Genomic DNA, 19,522 nt, shown 5'->3' on the forward strand with positions numbered 1-19,522 from the left:
AATAGAAATACTATCAATGACAGTGCTACTAAAGCAGAGTTACTAAACACAGCCTTCTGAAATTCGTTCACCAAAGAAAATGAAGGAAATATTCCAGAGATCGAATCAAGAACAGCTGCCAACATGGGTAACTTAGAAGTTAATATCCTCAGAGTAGTGAAGCAGCTTAAATCACTTAATAAAAGCAAGTCTTCCGTCCACACTGTATACCAATTAGGTTCCTTTCAGAGTATGCCGATGCAATAGCTCCATACTTAACAATCATATATAACCACTCGCTCGATGAAAGATCCGTACCCAAAGAATGCAAAGTTGCACAGGTCGCACAATTATTTAAGAAGAGCAATTGGAGTAATCCACTAAATTACAGGCCCATATCATTAATGTCGATATGCAGCAGGATTTTGGAACATACATTGTGTTCGGACATTATGAATTACCTCAAAGAGAATGGTCTATTGACACTCAGTCAACACAGACTTGGAAAACATTGTTCTTGCGAAACACAGCTAGCTCTTTACTCACACGAAGTGTTGTGTGCTATTGACAAGGGATTTCAAATTGATTCTGTATTTCTAGTTTTCCAGAAGGCTTTTGACACTGTTCTTCAGGACCAATTCATAGTCAGATTTCGTGCTTGTGGAGTATTGTCTCAGTTATGCGCCTTTATTCATAGAGAGGTCACAGTTCATAGTAATTGATAGAAAGTTATTGAGTAAAGTGGAAGTGTTTTCTGGCATTTCCCAAGGTAGTATTATAGGCCCTCTGCTGTTCCTTATCTATAGAAATGATTTAGGAGACAATCTGAGCAGCCACCTTAGGTTGTTTGCAGGTGATGCTCTCTTCTGTCATCTAGTAAAGGCATCAGAAGACCAAATCAAATTGCAAAAAGATTTAGAAAAGATATGTGTATGGTGTGAAAATTGGCAATTGTCCCTAAATAATGAAAAGTGTGTGGTCATACACCCAAGTGCTAAAAGAAATTCATTAAACTTCATGTACACAATAAATCAATCAAATCTAAAGACCATAAATTCAACTAAATACCTAGTAATTACAATTACAAACAACTTAAACTGGAAAGAACACACAGAAAATATAGTTGGGAAGGTGAACCAAAGACTACGTTTTATTGGCAGAACACTTAGAAGATGCACCATTTCTCCTAAAGAGATTGCCCACAGAGTTCAAGTCTCGGTCTGGCACACAGTTTAAATCTACCAGGAAGTTTCATATCAGCACACACTCTGCTGTAGAGTGAAAATTTCATTCTAGAAACAACCCTCAGGCTGTGGCTAAGCCATGTCTCCGCAATATCCTTTCTTTCAGGAGTGCTAGTTCTGCAAGGTTTGCAGGAGAGCTTATGTAAAGTTTGGAAGGTAGGAGACGAGGTACTGGTGGAATTAAGGCTGTGAGGACGGGGCGTGAGTCATGCTTGGGTACCTCGGTAGTAGAACACTTGCGCGCGAAAGACAAAGGTCCCGAGTTCGAGTCTTGGTCTGGCACACAGTTTTAATCTGCCAGGAAGTTTCATATACAGTACACTTGTCCATCCTCTTTTGGAGTATAGCTGTATGGTGTGGGATCCTTACCATATAGGATTAATTGATTACACAGAGAAAAGCAACACTTTTGTATTGAGAAATAAGGGATAGAGTGTCAGTGACATGTTACAAAATATGGGGTGGACATAGTTAAAATGAAAGTTTTTTTCCGTTGTGGCAGAATAATCTTCTCACAAAATGTCAGTCACCAGGTTTCACTGTAGAATGCCTACATAGGGAGTAATACTCATCTTAATGAAATAAGAGAAATCACAGCTTGCTCAGAAAAGTGTAGTTACTCTTTTTTTTCACATGCTGTTTCTGCATGAAATAATAGGGAATTATTGTTAAGGTGGTTTGATGAACCCTCTGATAGGCACTTAAGTGTAATTTGTAGAGTATCCATGTAGATATAGAGTGGTGGATCACATCACACGAGTGATCCGTCATGCCGATGACTGATCCATCCCAAAGTCTTCAGGTCATCTTAGGAGGCAACATACCTTGGTGAGTAATGACTGGCATACTGCAATCTGGGACAGGTGTGCAGCTCTTTAATGGTTAAATGCCGCCGAACAGCTGATCACCTCACATCCGGTTGTTTAGGTCCCGTGTTGGTGAGATGCTGTTGGATTGGTTTGAGCAGGAGGATGATGTTTCTCAGGGCAGTGTTTTTAAGTTATCATAGCCATAAGCAGTATCAAGTCTACAGTAAGGAGTTCCATACAATGCTCCTTTTTTGGGGACAACTTTGCAGTTTTCTGTTCCTTCTGCAGTATTGCAGCAGCAAATCGTCAGTTGCAAGAGGCTGGAGGAGTGGGCTGCGAATACTGGTTTTACCCTTTCTGTGTGTGTGTGTGTGTGTGTGTGTGTGTGTGTGTTTGTTTCTTTCTTTTTTTAGCTCTTCTATGATTTTACATCTGTTTTAACCCCAGGTACAGCATCTTTCACCCTTTCTCATTTGCCTTCAGGTGTGAGATAGTGTGATTATGTGCCTCGACGTGAGTGAGGCAGGAGTGAGTGAATGAGTGTCAATTTTATGGCTTTCCTCCTCACTGTATGCAACAATTTTAGAATCTTTTTCCGCGTCCGTTTGTTTTTACACACACACACACACACACACACATATTAGCAATCTTGTCAATTACGTGTGTTGAAAATTGTGGTTTCTTTTGTGCCACAATTTCAAACAATTCAGCCTCCTTCTTCTATGAAATCCACTTTTCATCATTTCAGCCACTGAATACCATTTTTTTCCCCATAGTTCATCTCTTAGTGGTAATCACCTGTCTTTTTTCAATGAAACATCAACAAGCAGTGTAACACTCAACCATACAATGAACCTGCGTGCAAAATAATGATTTGCCCTCCTTTTCCAACAGACACTGTCGTGGTTCCCTTGGGGGTTCCGTCACTCCAGCCTCTGTGTAATGAATGAATGGCTGGCATTAATCCAAGTTTCATCTGTTCACATTATATTTTTGAATCTGACACCAATGATCCTGCACAGAAATCTGCACCATCATGCAACTACATGCATGCTTTCCATAAATATTTTGTGTCCGTTAAACACTGAATAGCTGAAACCCATGTCTTTCAGCACCATATGCAATGAAAGTTACTTCCTTCAAAAAGATCATCTTCCTGTAGTGACACAAGTAATAAAGACAGAGTGAGCTGTTTCCTTCTCTTATAATAGCTTTATATATGATGACAAATAGTGTCTTTCTCGAAATCATCCAAAGCTCTCACTTGCTTCTTTCCCTACCCCTTCTTTCCTGGTGTGTGCAGCATTGTTGTGCCAATCCCACCATAATCTATATTGTACTCTTCTTTCCCTGTCCTTACGGCAGTGCTCTTGCTTATTTTGAATGATGTTGCAATCCTCTTAACAACTGGAGCAACAGGAAACAAGGGACCACATTTTTCCTCTTCTTTCTCAAAGTAGTCTCCCACCAAATGCACAGATTTGTGGGCCTGGCTGTGTAGCACACTTTTCTTTCTTTGTTGCACTTCACAAGTTGGACTGATGCTACACATTGCACAGGACATTGTTTAAAATAAAATAGCAGCAAATAAACACTGAAAACAACAAAAACAAAATAAATTACAAACTGAACTAGTCACCAGTTGCATCTGAGACACTGGTACGTATTAGACAAGTGCACATCAGTTTTGCAGGTTGTCACATGGCTACCTGTAGTCGCTAGGCAACAGAACGACACTACTGAGCTGTCAGTACCAAGGACTCATCTCCCAGACTATAGATTATATAAAAGAACTTGCTCTAAAGTGCTAATCATCAAAGCATTCCATGCATTTTGTGAATGTGAATTAATACTCCAGCCCTTGTCCTTGACATTGTGCCAGGACCCAATAGAATCCCCAATCAAATACTGCAGCATCTGATCATGGATTAGCGCCAACACATACTTTCAGTCTTCTGGTGTGAGGAAGTGGTTCCAACCCAGTGGAGGGAAAGCACAAATTTTGAAACAAAAACACAGTATGAAATGGACAGCTATTAAGTCCACCAGCCTCTCAAATTTTCTGTGCAAGCTGCTTGAATGAATGGTGAACCATTGACTATGTTGGACTCTTGAGACACGTGGCCTTTCATCCAACAGTCAACGTGAAATTAGAGAGGGCAAATCCATAACTGATCACTTAACACAACTGGAGCGTCGACAGTACTTACCCATCAACACCACCTCCCTGCTTTGTCCTTTGACTTTAGCAAGGTGTGTGATCCCTCATTGCATTTCCAAATCCTTACCACACTATACAAATTGGATTTTAGAGGCCCCCCTCCCATCATTTATGCAGAATTAGCTACCTAACTGATTGTTTTATGTCAAAATTTGGACATCATACAGCACCCTTCATATGCATAAAAATGGAGTCCCACAGGGGTCCATGGTAAATGTGACGCTTTTTATGATAGCAGTCAGTGGGCTCACTAAGTCTGCATGGGCCTATGATCTCACCATCCCTATACACTGAAATGACATAAGTAATGGGTTGCCTCCTAATATTGTGCCAGACCTCCTTTTGCGTGACATAGTGCAGCAACTTGACATGGCACGGACTCAACGAGTCTGTGGAAGTCTCTTGCAGAGCACTGCTGCCTCTATAGTCACGCATGATTGTGAAAGTGTCGCTGATGCAGGACTTTGTACACGAACAGATGTCTCGATTATGTCTCATAAATGTCTACTGGCATTCACGTCAGGCAATCTGGATGACCAAATCATTCACTCGAATTGTCCAGAATATTCTTTAAACTGATGATGAACAATTGTGCCCCAGTGATGTTGTACCTTGTCATCCATAAAAATTCCATCCATGAATGGCTGCAAATGGTCTCCTGGTAGCCGAACGTAACGATTTCAAGTCAGTAATCGGTTCAGTTGCACCAGAGGGCCAGTACATTCCGTGTAGACACAGCCCACACCATTATGGAGCCACCGACAGTTTTCACAGTGCCTTGTTGACAGCCTAGGTCCAGGGCTTCAAGCGGTCTGCACCACACTTGAACCCTACCATTGGCTCTTACCAACTGAAATTGGGAGTCATCTGACGAAGCCACAGTTTCCCAGTCATCTGGGGTTCAACCGACATGGTCGCGAGCCGTGAAGAGGTGCAGCAGATGCTATGCTGTTAGCAAAGGCACTTGTGATGGTCATGTGCTGCCATAGCCCATTAATGTCAAATTTTAGCATATTGTCCTAATGGATACCTTTGTCATAGATTGCACCTTGATTTCTGTGGTTATTTCTTGCAGAGTTCTCTTCTGATAGCACTTGACAATTCTGTGCAAACACTGCTGCTCTTAGTCATTAAGTGAAGGCTGTCAGTCACTGCGTTGTCCGTGGTGAGAAGTAATGCATGAAATTTGGTATTCTTGGCAAACTCTTGACAAAATGGATCTCAGAATATTGAATTCCCTATTGATTTCTGAAATGAAATGTCCCATGCACCTAGCTCCAACTGCCATTCCTTGTTCAAAGTCTGTTAATTCCCGTCGTGCAGCCCTAATCGTGTCAGAAACCTTTTCACACGAGTCACCCGAGTACAAATGAAAACTCCACCGATGCGCTGCACATTTGTACTTTAAGTATGTGACACTCCTGCCATCTGTGTATATGCCTGTCACTCTCTCATAATTGTTGTCACCTCACTGCACGTGGACAACTTTTGCCATCACTACAGTTCTTCAGCCATGAATGTTGCTGAACACCAGCTGTGGAGTGCCAACAGAAAAGCACAAGCTTTGACTCTCACCCATGACTTCTCGTTTTCTGCTGTGGTGATGTGTTACGCACTTATGCCAATGTATGTTCATCCACATCCAGAACTTTACCTTCATAATGAACTTCTCAGTGTGGCAAAGTAATATCATTTCTAAGGGACATTTATATGATGCTAGGTTGACATGGCTACCACATATTCACCAGCTTAAAAAGGAGTGTCAGTTGAAGCTCAACATAGTCTGGGATGCAGTCCAGCCCACCATCTGTACAAAGCATGACTCCTTTCACAACTGGATTATCGGTGTCTGGCTTGTACATCAGTAGCCACTTCAGCATTACAACTACTGGACCTGGTTCACCACTGCAAGCTCCAACTCATGACTAGTGCCTTTCAGACGAGTTCTGTGGATCAGCCTCCTGGTAGAAGCCAGGATTCAACCTCTGTGTACTGCACATCACTAGTTACTACTAAATTATACAACACATTTTTGGAGCAACCGTGAATACCCATGTAACCATAGTCTCGTCTGCCCCTGGTAGCTGAGTGATCGTGGTGACAGAATGTCAATCCTAAGGGCCCGGGTTTGATTCCCGGCTGAGTCAGAGATTTTCTCCGATCAGGGACTGGGTATCGTGTTGTCCTAATCATCATTATTTCGTCCCCATTGATGCACAACTTGCTGAAGTGGCGTCAAATTGAAAGACTTGCACCCGGCGAACGGTCTACCCAATGGGGTGCCCTAGTCACACGACATTTACATTTATTTACCGTAGTCTTTTCCCTGAAAGAAGGATTCACCTCTTACAAGGGTGATCCAGGTCTGGTGTTCCAGCAGCAGTTTGTCCAGAGTCACTTCACTCTGACCTCCACCTCCCTCCATTGACCCATATCGTCAGGTTATCTTTGTGACTATCTCTCACCCCATCCTCCCTACCTTGTCCAAAGATCTGACTAGACCTTTTCATTTGAACAAAGGAAATGATAGATCCTTCTCGCAGCTCCTGGCAAATTTCCTGTTTCTGCAGCCATTTGTTATCCTGATGGTTCTGTGGCTGAAAAGCACATCAGTCGAGTGCTTTCATACTTTCCTGTGGTCCGTGAACAACATTCACTGCCATCATAGAGTTTTTACAGTAGAATTAGTGCCCATTTACCAAGCTGTCCATTATATTTCCACCCTAGAATTTCCTAATCTGTAGTGACACTGTAACCAGCCACAGGCCATAAACCAATGCTATCGTTGGAATCCACTGATTTGATAATACGTGATCTGTTTCTTGCCTTCACAGTACTGGGAGCTAAATTGTGTTCCTCCGGATCCCAAGCCACATAGACTGATTGGGAAACTATCTTGGAGACCATCTGGGAGAGTTGAGAAAAACCCATGCTCTTAAGAAAAACCAGCTCAGTCAGCAAAATTGGGTTTTTGGGATTTTTTTCATATTGATGATTAAATAGTTCATTTTAAATTCCTATGATTAATTTATTCTAAACTGTAACCACTCTTGTAACTACTTTTTAGTGCCTCATTTCTTACCCTACCCACACTGCCTCCATTGAGAGAATCATTTCCGTGTACAGCTTGTTCAGTCAAAACTGAGAAATAATTTACGAGAGAGCAGAACCGAGAAATTAGTGAAGATTTAGAAATTTCTATATTTAAGCTAAATTGTACTTTACAGTCATTACGATTCTACATAAAATTTTTTTGAAGTGTAAATGTTATTTAACTGTGTTTCTTGTATTGCAAGAAAAGTTGTGGGAAGGAGTACGTGGGTACTACAAAAAGAACTGTCAAAAAACAACTTGAAGAGCACAAGGGCAATTGCAGGAGAGGGGAGATCAACAGATCAGCTGTTTGCAGGACACGCTTTACTGCCAGGGGACCACCACATTCATTTTGATAGGACTCAAGTACTGGCAGCCACAACTGGATACCATGAAAAGCTATACGGAGAGCCCATAGAGATTTTAAGACACCCGGGAATTTTAGTAGAAAGGAGGAGGGCGTGAAATTGAACGAAATTTGGATTCCATTGCTGAAGAAGATGTGCGACATTCTTCCACCATCGGATGGTAGTAACAGCGGCTGACGGCAGTTGACGATGCCCAATTGCACTCACATATTCAAAATGTGATGTCACACCACTGTGCAGAAGGGGAATTTTGCTGTTGTCAGTAGCGAGCGAGGGTGTGAACTGGATGTTCAACAAAGCTATGATCCTCCTTCAAAGTGTTCTCTGCAGATGGGGACAAAAAGTTGGGTTTTAAAGTGAAATCCCTTTGACCATGGCATAATAGCCCAAAGTATTTTATTAATTCTGATAATTCCAGCCGTGAAAGTTTACATTTTACAGAAAAGTTAAAACACAATACCAGTAAAATAAATTATTGTTACTAAATAGTTGCATTCAACAAATATTATGGCTGTAACTGTGTAACATTTTGTATTTTAATAAAAATTTTATAAGTAAATATAGTTGGGTTTTTGGCATTGTTTAAATTTTTTTTAACCGTTATACGTTTCTCGTGCTGATTGTAAATTACATTAACCTTGCAAGGTAGCAAATGAAAAGATGGAAATCTTGGTGAGGATGCCAGAGTCTGACTTGCATTAGCATTACATCTTCAACTTTTGAATGTTTGTAAAAAGGAGAGTTTCACTGTGGTCACTAAAGTCCATGACTACTTGAAGATCTTCCCTTTGTCCTGTTCAAAGGCAATCTACTATTCTTTCGTGGCTACATAGGCACCTTATCCAGGTGACTGACAATTACCCACCCCATTGTTGTCATGATGCCCCTATGTCGGTGGTCAGTAATTAGTTGGGTGCCCCTACTTTGCTGCTTTGCGGGGGACACAGAAGCTTGACAACTCCTTGTCTCTACAGTTAGGGCAGCAACTTCCAAGCAGAAAATCTGGTTTTACATTTTCTCGAGAGAGTGGTTTACATCCATTCATTTAAAACTTAATACCATTGTGTCATTTCCTTTTCTGACTCATTCAGGCACTATTCTACAGTTAATGGTGAACTGCTGGACTCTCTCTCTCTCTCTCTCTCTCTCTCTCTCTCTCTCTCTCTCTCTCTCACACACACACACACACACACACACACACACACACACACACACACAAACTAAACTGATCTTGATGAGATTTGGTATGGAGATAGCGACAGTTTTTTTTGTTCAAGCTAAGAGGGTGAAATAGGCAATGGAACATCTTTTTTTACCTCAGTGAAGATTTTTTTTCTTTGGGCAACTCTGTGACATGCTGATGTGGGTTTAACCAAAAAAATCTTTACATACTTACAAAAGAAGGCATAACCAAAAATGTTATTTGTAGAACTGCCTTGAGCTTGGTCCATGCAATAAATAATTGATAAGAAAGAAAAATGTTGGTAGATTTTTAATATTTTTTCTAAATAAGTTTCAACATATGGCAGAGTAATAGAAAAATACTGGCAGTATATACATGTATGCTTACAAACATACATATCTACAGCACTATATAACCAGATATTTGTAAATATTACTAGCTTAGTTACATACCATCACTCATTGTAACAAAGCTAGATGTATGCAAGTGCAGTGTAGACTCATTTCACAATGATGTTTCACAAGGATCTTGTCTAAATTTCATGTCACTTTCCTTCATGTTGATCACAGATTCGCTGAAGACCATCTCCACATCATACCAACTAACAAATAACAGTGTGTCCATCATGACAGTTGTAATTCTTTCTATGTGAAATATTCTGCACCATACAGCTGTAGCATACAAGGTAAATATGTCTGCTGGGATGCGGGCTTCCTGGAGAATACACTGCCAGTTGCACCGCCTCGCCTGACTGCAATTATCCCAACTGCCTAATCAACAAATAAATAAAAACTTGAGACAATTTGGGTGCTTCTAATTCTTCTCTAAAACAAATAAAGAGTGCACCTACATATATGTAATCCTGGTATAAATGTATTCATCACCTTCTTCAAGAAGACTGTGATTTTTCTAAAAACATACAATGAACTGATGTGCACCCTGCCAGATATTCTCCCCACACCACTTAGAAAAGTTCTCCATGATTCCCCTGCTAAAACACACACACACACACACACACACACACACACACACACACACACACTCACACACACTCTCTGTCTGAAACATCCTAGATTGTGGTTCTTATCCCCGTTACTACCCCATTATAACAGCTATCATATGCAGTATTTTACCCCTGCCTGCAACAGCCCCATTACTGAATAGACCTTTTCCACATCGTTTTGCATTGGCATGACAACCACCAAATTGTCAATAAGGATGAATAGGTGAAGATAGGTGTCTTTCATGCAACACACTCAGCTCCATTGTAGGTCACACTCTGCAACACAGTAGTTATGGCCCTAGTGCCTGTGACAGTTCCCCTCCTGGTGTCAGTTCCCCAGAACTTGACAGCTGAGGATTTGTTCTAGAACATGTGCTTGGTTCTTGCCACCTTCCTGGCCCCAGTTTAATATTTGTTCAGATGTTGTTGTTCTCTCTCCTTTTGTTACTTCTTTTCTTTGCCTTTCATTTCGTACTTTATCTTCTTCTCGGTTGTTTTCCTGCAGTTATGTTCTCCCTCCCTACAATTCATCATTTACAGTGCATTTGCACCCATCTGTTATTGGCCTGCTAACCTCTGTACAGCATCCAACTTACAAGGTTTTCATTTTCTCTTTTTCTCTGTCATCTTGCCCTGTCCCCCCCCCCCCCCCCCCTCCCAGAGGGCTCACAACTCTTCTGTACGTACTTGGCCCCAGCCTTTGCAGCATTAATTCCTTTCTGTGCTGCAAGCTTACACTGCCACTGACCCTTTCCCCCTCTGCCTCTCCATTAGGTGGTTTCCTTGGTGCAGACCCTGCTTGGACCTGGTTTATGAGTTGGGACTTGAGTTTCCACTTCTGGCATTTTCTACCACTTTTCATTGAATAAGTACATGGTCCCCATTATTGGGTTTGGCCTGCCACCAGTTTTCAAAATTCTCCAGAAATCCGCATCGTGCAGGGAAGGTCACCTAATGTGGTATATGCTCCACCTTCATGCCTTTCATCTTTGCATCACTGCCTTTAATAAGGCAGTACACCAAAAACCCCAAAATGCAGCATGGTAGTCATCCTATTGGGGGAGGAGGAGCAGGAGGAGGAGGAGGATTGGGGGGGGGGGTGAAATCCATTGTCTGTAATACAATGACCTTATATCATCACTTCTTTCCTTAGGAATTCACATTTGTCCAGTTGTAGCTTTAAATTATGCTCTCATAACCAATCATAGATTTTATGGAGCTTCTTGTTATGCTGCAGCAGGTTTCTTCTATAGCACACTATATCATCTAGATAGACAAAATATTTTACTCCATGCAGGCATCCCAAAACTTTGTTCATCAGTTACTGAAAACATCCTGGGGCTCCTTTCAGTCCCATGGACATTCTATTATAATGCTAATGATACAAACTGAATGTAGTTTTTCTCTATCCTTCCTATCCATCAATATTTGATGGTGTCTGCCGGCTAGGTCAAGCATAGAGAAGTACTTTACTTGCCCTAGGTAGTCAAAGATATTGGAGATATTTGGTAGCAGAAATGCATTGACTACAGTAATGTCATTTAATTGCATGTAGTCCACTACAACTCTCCACTTCTGTTTGTCACCGGCATCTATCTTCTTCAGAAGTGACAGTAATGGTGCACTCCAGGCACCCTGGCGTTCAGCAATTATGTCATCTTTCAGCATTTGCTCAATTTGATCTTCTAAATCTTCATCCTATACCTCTGAAATTCAGCATGGTCTGGCACACTCTACCTTCACTGTATTTTCCAGTGCAATCAGAATTTGCTGGTATACTGCAGATGTAAATGACAATTTGTCACCTTGTTGTTGTGGTCTTCAGTCCTGAGACTGGTTTGATGCAGATTTGTCACCTAGTAGATAGAATATATCTCCGTACTTAGTGAAAATCTCCGCTAGTGCACTCTTTCCTTCTGGATTTAAGTGGTCAACTCTCACTTACTTCCATAAAGCACTACCATGACTGTCTGTCTTTGCCATGGCTTCCTTGCTGCCTTTCCTTCATGTACTATTACTAGTCACTCCAATTCTTTTGTTAGTAACCTAATGTTCTTCAACTGAACTTTGTCCTGTGATGTATTCATCGAACTTGTTATGTACTTGCTGTTTCGAACTCTTACTAAAGATTTTGGTACGTACATCTCATGTACAATTTCCTGTTTCAGGATAAGCATTTCCCATTCATAATCTTACATTATTTTGTCAACTACTCTTAACATTATTTTTGCTCCCTTGGTCCGATTTCCCTGTCGGACTCCTGATTCACTTCTAAATCATTACTTTTCAGTTCCTCTCCTATTGCCAAGGCTATGCTTCACCCTTTTAGCCTTAATACTTTTCTTGCATAATCTACATTAGGAAATGCCTACTTATCACTCTATCATATGGAGTATCTAACCATGACCCATACTCATGAAACTTGTGTCGTACTTTTCTGGTACCTTCCACACTTAAACGTACAGCAGAACCTCGCTAATCTGTCCCCCATGGGATCAAATGCATTACAGTAAAACCTTAATTTTCAACTGGGAATACTGTCTGACATAATGTTCCACATTAAAACACTAACAAAACAAAAAGAAAATGTTGACATGCTAAAAAATCGTACACAAAAGTGTAATGTAAAGTAGTACCTGTACTGTAAAATATATGTGTATCATACGGTAAGATATTGTTCCTGTGAGTGAAAGTTTACCAACAGTACATATCTTATTACAGTATTGCAGTGACACACAACTGATTTGCACTTGACTATTTAAAACATGAGAAACCACATAGTAACAAATGTTCTTCATAAAACAGTTCCTTAAAGCGGCTGAGTTCAATCCATGTTGACTTTTTGTTACAATAATATACAGGCAGTGTTGTCATATTAAGGTTTTGAATGCCCTTGGTTCTTTTGCCTCTCCGAACACAATCTATCTTTTGTAAGTTTTGTACCTGTTACAGATTAATTTTGTGCAGCAAGATTTCTTGTAGGGAGCATTTTGTAGTTTAAACCACACTTGCCAATGTTATGCCCTTGATCATGGATCAGCTTAAGTTCTTTAACGAAGTGTTCAAATTCCTGAACAAATTCATTTATAGCTATTTCATTAGCAGATGGCTTCTTGCCAAAAGTAGTTGCATTTTGAGTGCTGTGTTTTTTTTTTTTTTTTTCTACCAATGTCATCAGCCTTCACTCGCTGTAAACTGTTTTTATTGTCCCCATCTAATTTTTCACATAAAATCAATGCCTAATTTCACTTTTAGACTTGTTCGAAGTCCTGCACATTTTCAGTCTTTTCACATCATCCGTCATCATTTTTGACTCAAGTTGTTCTATTTTTTCTCCAGTCTTTAACAATTGTTATGTCAACCCCTACCTCACTTGCAATGTTTTAAAGGGTCTTGCCTTTATCTACATATTCAAGCACTTTGTTTTTCCACTAGACGTCGTCACATGTTTACATTTAGTTGATGCCATACTTTAGTTCTACACAGTGCAATATATAAGAACGACACTGCCACTTATGTATAATGCAAATGCATGCACAATAACACTTACTGATAGTTAGAAACAAGTTATTTCATACTAAAACTGATCGAACTACGACATCTATCAAACATTCAATGCCTACTGATCCATATCATATTCGTCTCTTTTAGAAAATACTGTAACCCCTACATAGAACCACCACGTTGGTGCCTTCATTCACATAACAGAAAATTCAATTCCTCTACATAGATCAATGACAGTGTGTGTTTAGTCATTGTAAAAGCTGTCCTAATGAATTCTGTAAATCAGTATGTAATTTTGTCAAAATTTTCAACACAGTTAACTTTTGCAGTTTAAGCCACGATAAAAAATTGACGTGCTATTTTTGCTTGTTTCTCATCTGTGGGATCAATTACATACTAAGAAACACACTTACATCCCGAAATCTAATTGTAAAGTTTGCAAAACAGAATTACAAAAGTGTTTTGTTTAGTTAATACAATATACGGTGTCTCACGAAGAACCTACAGCTGATCAATTAAACGTAGTAAATATAGTAAGCAGTTGGTAGAACTACGTACTCTGTATGTGAAAGATAATGAAAATGACAGTCATTTTACAACAGTGATTGAAACTGTTTAATTTGTACAGTAGAAGGTCAAAGATAATGCAGAAAATTTGCTGGACTAAGTTTTTAAGTAATGTTTAAACAACTTTTTTAAATTCTGTCTTGTGCCCCTAATTTCTTAATTTCTGCATGCATTTCCTTCAAGCTCATATCCTTACTCCAAAAATCAATGGAACCTATAATATGCTCTGTGTAACAATATTCCTGCATTCTGAAGGAATTATAATGCATGAGATCAATTTTTTGTTGGCAATGTTGCTATGGTTAGAACAAACGTGCAAAGTCTGCTCTCCACCCAGCAAGAATCAGCGAGGACTTGCACGTTTCATTAGCTGTTTGCTGTCATTCATTTGGCAAATAAACATCCTAACATGCATTACTTTGTACCCATACTTGATATGAGCTGTCAGTAATTCTCTCCAGTCAGTATATGTCATTCGGAGAGGAGAATGTAAGGAGGTGTAACAATATTAACTTTTCATTCAACATAGTTCCTGCCATCTCTAATTGCCTCAACATTTGTTAAAAACCTGTCTGGTTCCTCACCCATTTTGGCTTTTCTAATATGTGAGATGATAACTTGCTGATCATCATTGAAATTGATTCTGTTATGTGTATTTCAGTCTTAGCAGACAGCTAATTAAAAAAGGGCCAGAAATAACCTCCTTTACATTATGACAAACCACATATGAGCTGGTTTTGCAGGCCCTGACTCTGCCTCCCTTGGCTTTGCTTGGTGCTTCATTGAGGGACCTGGTATGGTGTGACATTTGATTTAGTATGGCGGTGTGGCATATTTTTGGATGGCGCGATGGCACAATTATCTGTAGTTCAGCAGACTCATGGTGTCAGCACAGTTTACTCTTCATTCATTGTTTGTGATATGAAGGATGTCCACAGGTCCAGTGGCTGTTAGCATAAAGAAATGCAGGCTTGTGATATATCACCACCAGCCTTTAAAACTAAATGAGAATGGTAGAAGAGAGGGACGAGAATTCTCAGTGTCTATTATGCAGTCATGTAAACAGTGGGTACTGCAAATTTGCCATGAAACATCATTACAATACCATGCGGAAAGAATTTAAAGATATAGTTGATTATGCAAGAGCAAGAAATTACAAAAATCAACAGACAGGGTTCATGGTTCTTTACATCATGAAGCACTTCATGCTGAATTTGCAGGCATGAAGCCAGTAAAGAAATTGGTAGTACAAATAGTAAAATTTCTGAAGTTGCATACATTAGTCCACAGTCAGTTGCAAAGTTTTTGATGGAATTGAACGTAGAGTATGGAGATTATATATTATGTCAAAGTACATATGTTAAGTCAATGGGCATGCCTAGAACATATTTATTTATTTATTTGTTTATTTAACTGACAAGCTGCTGTTGACTTTATTAAGGAAAAAGGACTGCGAAATGAAACTTAGAGTGTCCGGAATGGGCTGCGAGCGTCCGGAATGGGCTGCAGGCTTCGCATTTTAAGTGGACTTGACTGTTCTCTGGCCACAGTAGGACATTGGAATGTGAGAAACAACTTATTTCTGGTTTGATGGGGATACATTCAAAAAGAAAATCACAGTGTAGAAGGGACAAATTCTGACACACAGTCCAGTTTGCTAAGCTCACTAGTGTTATAGAAAATGCGAGTTTTGAAGAATTCGTTGTGACGTTGAAAGAATTACGAGGATAGATTTCTAAACATTTTCAAGACACTGCCAGTCTTACATCTGTTTTAGAGTTCGTTTGGCGGTTCATTTGAAAGTGCCCCTATGGGCAGATGTGACTGATTGATCTACAGTGTAATTTCCATTTTAAAGACAAATCCGTTTACATTAAAACTGTCCAGGATGCCTACATTGTTTTTCTCAGGTAGAGTTTCCAATTCTCCATAACGAGGGCACAAAAGATCTAGAATATTTGATCAACATGTATGTGTGTGAAAGATTTTTTTTTTTCCTTTATGAAACTAGGTCAGTCATGATTACATGGCAACCTGAGTGCAAAAATGAAATTGTTTGTGTCTGTGTGCTGACAGTTTCTACCAGATAAAAAAATTGTCTTCTGTGCGCCAAGATTAAAACATGTTCTCATTATTATTTAATTTTTTGTGATCTATGTTGTTCGTAAATATGACATATAAAACCCATTCATCTGCAATGGCATTTAAATGCAGCATGTTCGCAGTTTTCCCTTCCTCACACTCAGACAATGTGCCGTGGCAGTGGGGGAAATGTGCAGCAGGACTAAGCACTATGACACTTGTGCCAGGACACAGCTCGTGAGCCAAATTCTTGGCTGCCCATTTTAGAAAAACCAATTAAACCTTCTAGCACTAAATCAGAATATTGTTAATGATAATATTTGTGCCATAAGGTATTAGTTAAAGAAACAGAAAGTATAAAATTAATTTGTATCATTATTGTATGTTTCTCTGACAGGATGAATTGGCACTTTAGAGGCTCTGCATTATTGACACACATTTTCACTTTTTTACAGAGTTACTTTGTCACAGATTATGACCCAACAATTGAAGACTCGTACACAAAACAGTGTGTTATTGATGACCAACCAGCGAAACTCGACAGTAAGTATATTTGTTTATGTGTTTTCATTTTCTTTCTTTCGTGACAAGATATGGGTGTAGATCAGGTAAGAAAACACTGTTTCAAACGTAATGTTTACCTTTCACTGAGCTAGCACATTAATCGTAGTATTAGATGCAAATTTAACTATTGTATGTAGATGTGGTATTTGATGACATGCATCATAAAGTGTTTTTTAAGTTAATGTAGCTCCTCAAAGTTTTGTATGGGTGTAGTCATTTCTCTATTACTAAAGACTGCTTGGTGCCCAATGTTCTTTACCAGGAGCATGCAATGGGGTCTGCCTGTATTGCCCATTGAGCCCTTGGAGTCTTGATGATCAAAGTCTTGTAGAATAGCTGTAAACTAATATCTAGGAATTGAGCAAATGATATACACTATACAGATTTCCAAGTAGCATAGCTTTTTCCCACATTTGCTACAACCAAAGAACACTGTAATGATTAGATCTGGTTGCACATGTGATATTTCTGTGCTGGTAGACACCGGTTCTCTCCTATTACACAGTACCACAGTGGCAGATACAATCACTGTCTAAAGTTACAGTGCTTGTAAATTGTATAAACAGTGCACACACTGAAGTTTTGAGACAGTCACCAAGATGATTGAACATCAAGTATATAACTGACAATCGTCAGTTCAAAAAACTCGGCACAATCACGTAATTCACCCACATGCTATTCATATATACACTGCTTGCTAGTTTTCATAGAAATGTTAAACATGAACTTTGCAAATACGGAATAGTTACATGAATCAATACAATAAATTATCAACATTGTAGAGGAATCAACTTTAAACACTACTCAGACTAGTTGTGGTTTCTCGAAATCTGGCATAGGTGTTGTGCCAGTGGTAGCAGGTTTCAGACTCATTCGATATAGGTGTTGCTCGTGTACTTGCTTGACCAGGACTGACTGTTTTAGGATGGTGTTTGACCTTATAAAGATTGGTGTCTAAACATATTTTGGTTTTAGAAACTAAACAACCATTTGAATACTGGCTACATTAGATTTTGCTGCCTAGGTTGGACTATAAATATTAACAATTTTATTTATGAAATGTGTAATGGTCTAGGAAGTTGGAAAACCTTATGAAATCATTATGAGTACAAGTGCCATATTAAAAATTACAGTAAATTATGCAAAAATCGTAATTAATGGCTTAATCGATCGGTGAAGTATGTCATTTGTGCTTAAAAATTAGCCCAACAATAGCATAATTGAAAATGTTGAAATCTAACAAGCACAGAGGCAAAATCTGCAATGGAAACTGTAGTTACTCTTGAACTTCAATGTTAATTTTTTAGGAAGTTAATTAGTTTCACAGAAATTGAGATAAGTAGTCAGAGTGTTGGCATGCCAGTATTTACAATGAATTATGCCACTATCTCTCACAAAAATTGTGAAGTCAAACTGTAGTAAAAAATTCAGCTGTTCATATCTTTTAATTAACAGATTTTCCAAGAAAATTAATTGCATAATTGGAATCAGTATAGTGAAAAGAATGTCCTGAAGAATCAATATTAATGAGAGAAAAAAGGTTAGGTTTTGAAATATTTGAGCACATACCAAATGTGTGTTACTTAGAAAATGTACAAAAATTGAAAAATGGGAAAAGAACAAAAAGTTGATTATTAGCAGAGGTATGATAAGAGCAGATAGAAGGTTGCAGCTTGCTCTCTTTAATCACCCCCATCCCCCCCCCCCCCCCTTAACAAACACATATACTATAATAACCTCCTCTGATCACCATTATCATATAAAAACTATAGAAATACTGTACAATTTGATAGGCAGATTCACATATTACAATTTTTTAAACAAAATGATTGATTTTGTAATAGTTTCCTTCATCTTACATCCTTGCTGAACATTTTTATATAACTTACAGTTTCCTGAAAATATTTTACACACACTTTGTTGTCGATCCATATCCCAGGCATCTCTATCAGTGTCCTCAGTTTCAACCCTCAGATATGTGAAAAATGTATAAAATACCCTATATTAGCAAAGAAATGTCACTCTTTTATTATCCTGGAACAAAATCGTTCAAATTTTTTAATGTATGAAATGCAGATCCCAAATACACTCCTGGAAATGGAAAAAAGAACACATTGACACCGGTGTGTCAGACCCACCATACTTGCTCCGGACACTGCGAGAGGGCTGTACAAGCAATGATCACACGCACGGCACAGCGGACACACCAGGAACCGCGGTGTTGGCCGTCGAATGGCGCTAGCTGCGCAGCATTTGTGCACCGCCGCCGTCAGTGTCAGCCAGTTTGCCGTGGCATACGGAGCTCCATTGCAGTCTTCAACACTGGTAGCATGCCGCGACAGCGTGGACGTGAACCGTATGTGCAGTTGACGGACTTTGAGCGAGGGCGTATAGTGGGCATGCGGGAGGCCGGGTGGACGTACCGCCGAATTGCTCAACACGTGGGGCGTGAGGTCTCCACAGTACATCGATGTTGTCGCCAGTGGTCGGCGGAAGGTGCACGTGCCCGTCGACCTGGGACCGGACCGCAGCGACGCACGGATGCACGCCAAGACCGTAGGATCCTACGCAGTGCCGTAGGGGACCGCACCGCCACTTCCCAGCACATTAGGGACACTGTTGCTCCTGGGGTATCGGCGAGGACCATTCGCAACCGTCTCCATGAAGCTGGGCTACGGTCCCGCACACAGTTAGGCCGTCTTCCGCTCACGCCCCAACATCGTGCAGCCCGCCTCCAGTGGTGTCGCGACAGGCGTGAATGGAGGGACGAATGGAGACGTGTCGTCTTCAGCGATGAGAGTCGCTTCTGCCTTGGTGCCAATGATGGTCGTATGCGTGTTTGGCGCCGTGCAGGTGAGCGCCACAATCAGGACTGCATACGACCGAGGCACACAGGGCCAACACC

General features: G+C 40.0%; 1 protein-coding gene across 1 annotated transcript in view; it reads left to right on the forward strand.

The window, feature by feature from the left end:
* The window catches only part of LOC126248824 (ras-like protein 2), a 91,209-nt gene that overhangs the window by 13,029 nt on the left and 58,658 nt on the right, over positions 1-19,522 (forward strand). The window contains exon 2 of the mRNA XM_049950237.1: positions 16,509-16,596. Coding sequence (XP_049806194.1) covers positions 16,509-16,596 — 88 coding nt within the window. The remainder of the gene's footprint in view (positions 1-16,508; positions 16,597-19,522) is intronic.

The sequence above is a fragment of the Schistocerca nitens genome, chromosome 3 (assembly GCF_023898315.1).
Source record: "Schistocerca nitens isolate TAMUIC-IGC-003100 chromosome 3, iqSchNite1.1, whole genome shotgun sequence".
Taxonomy (NCBI): domain Eukaryota; kingdom Metazoa; phylum Arthropoda; class Insecta; order Orthoptera; family Acrididae; genus Schistocerca; species Schistocerca nitens.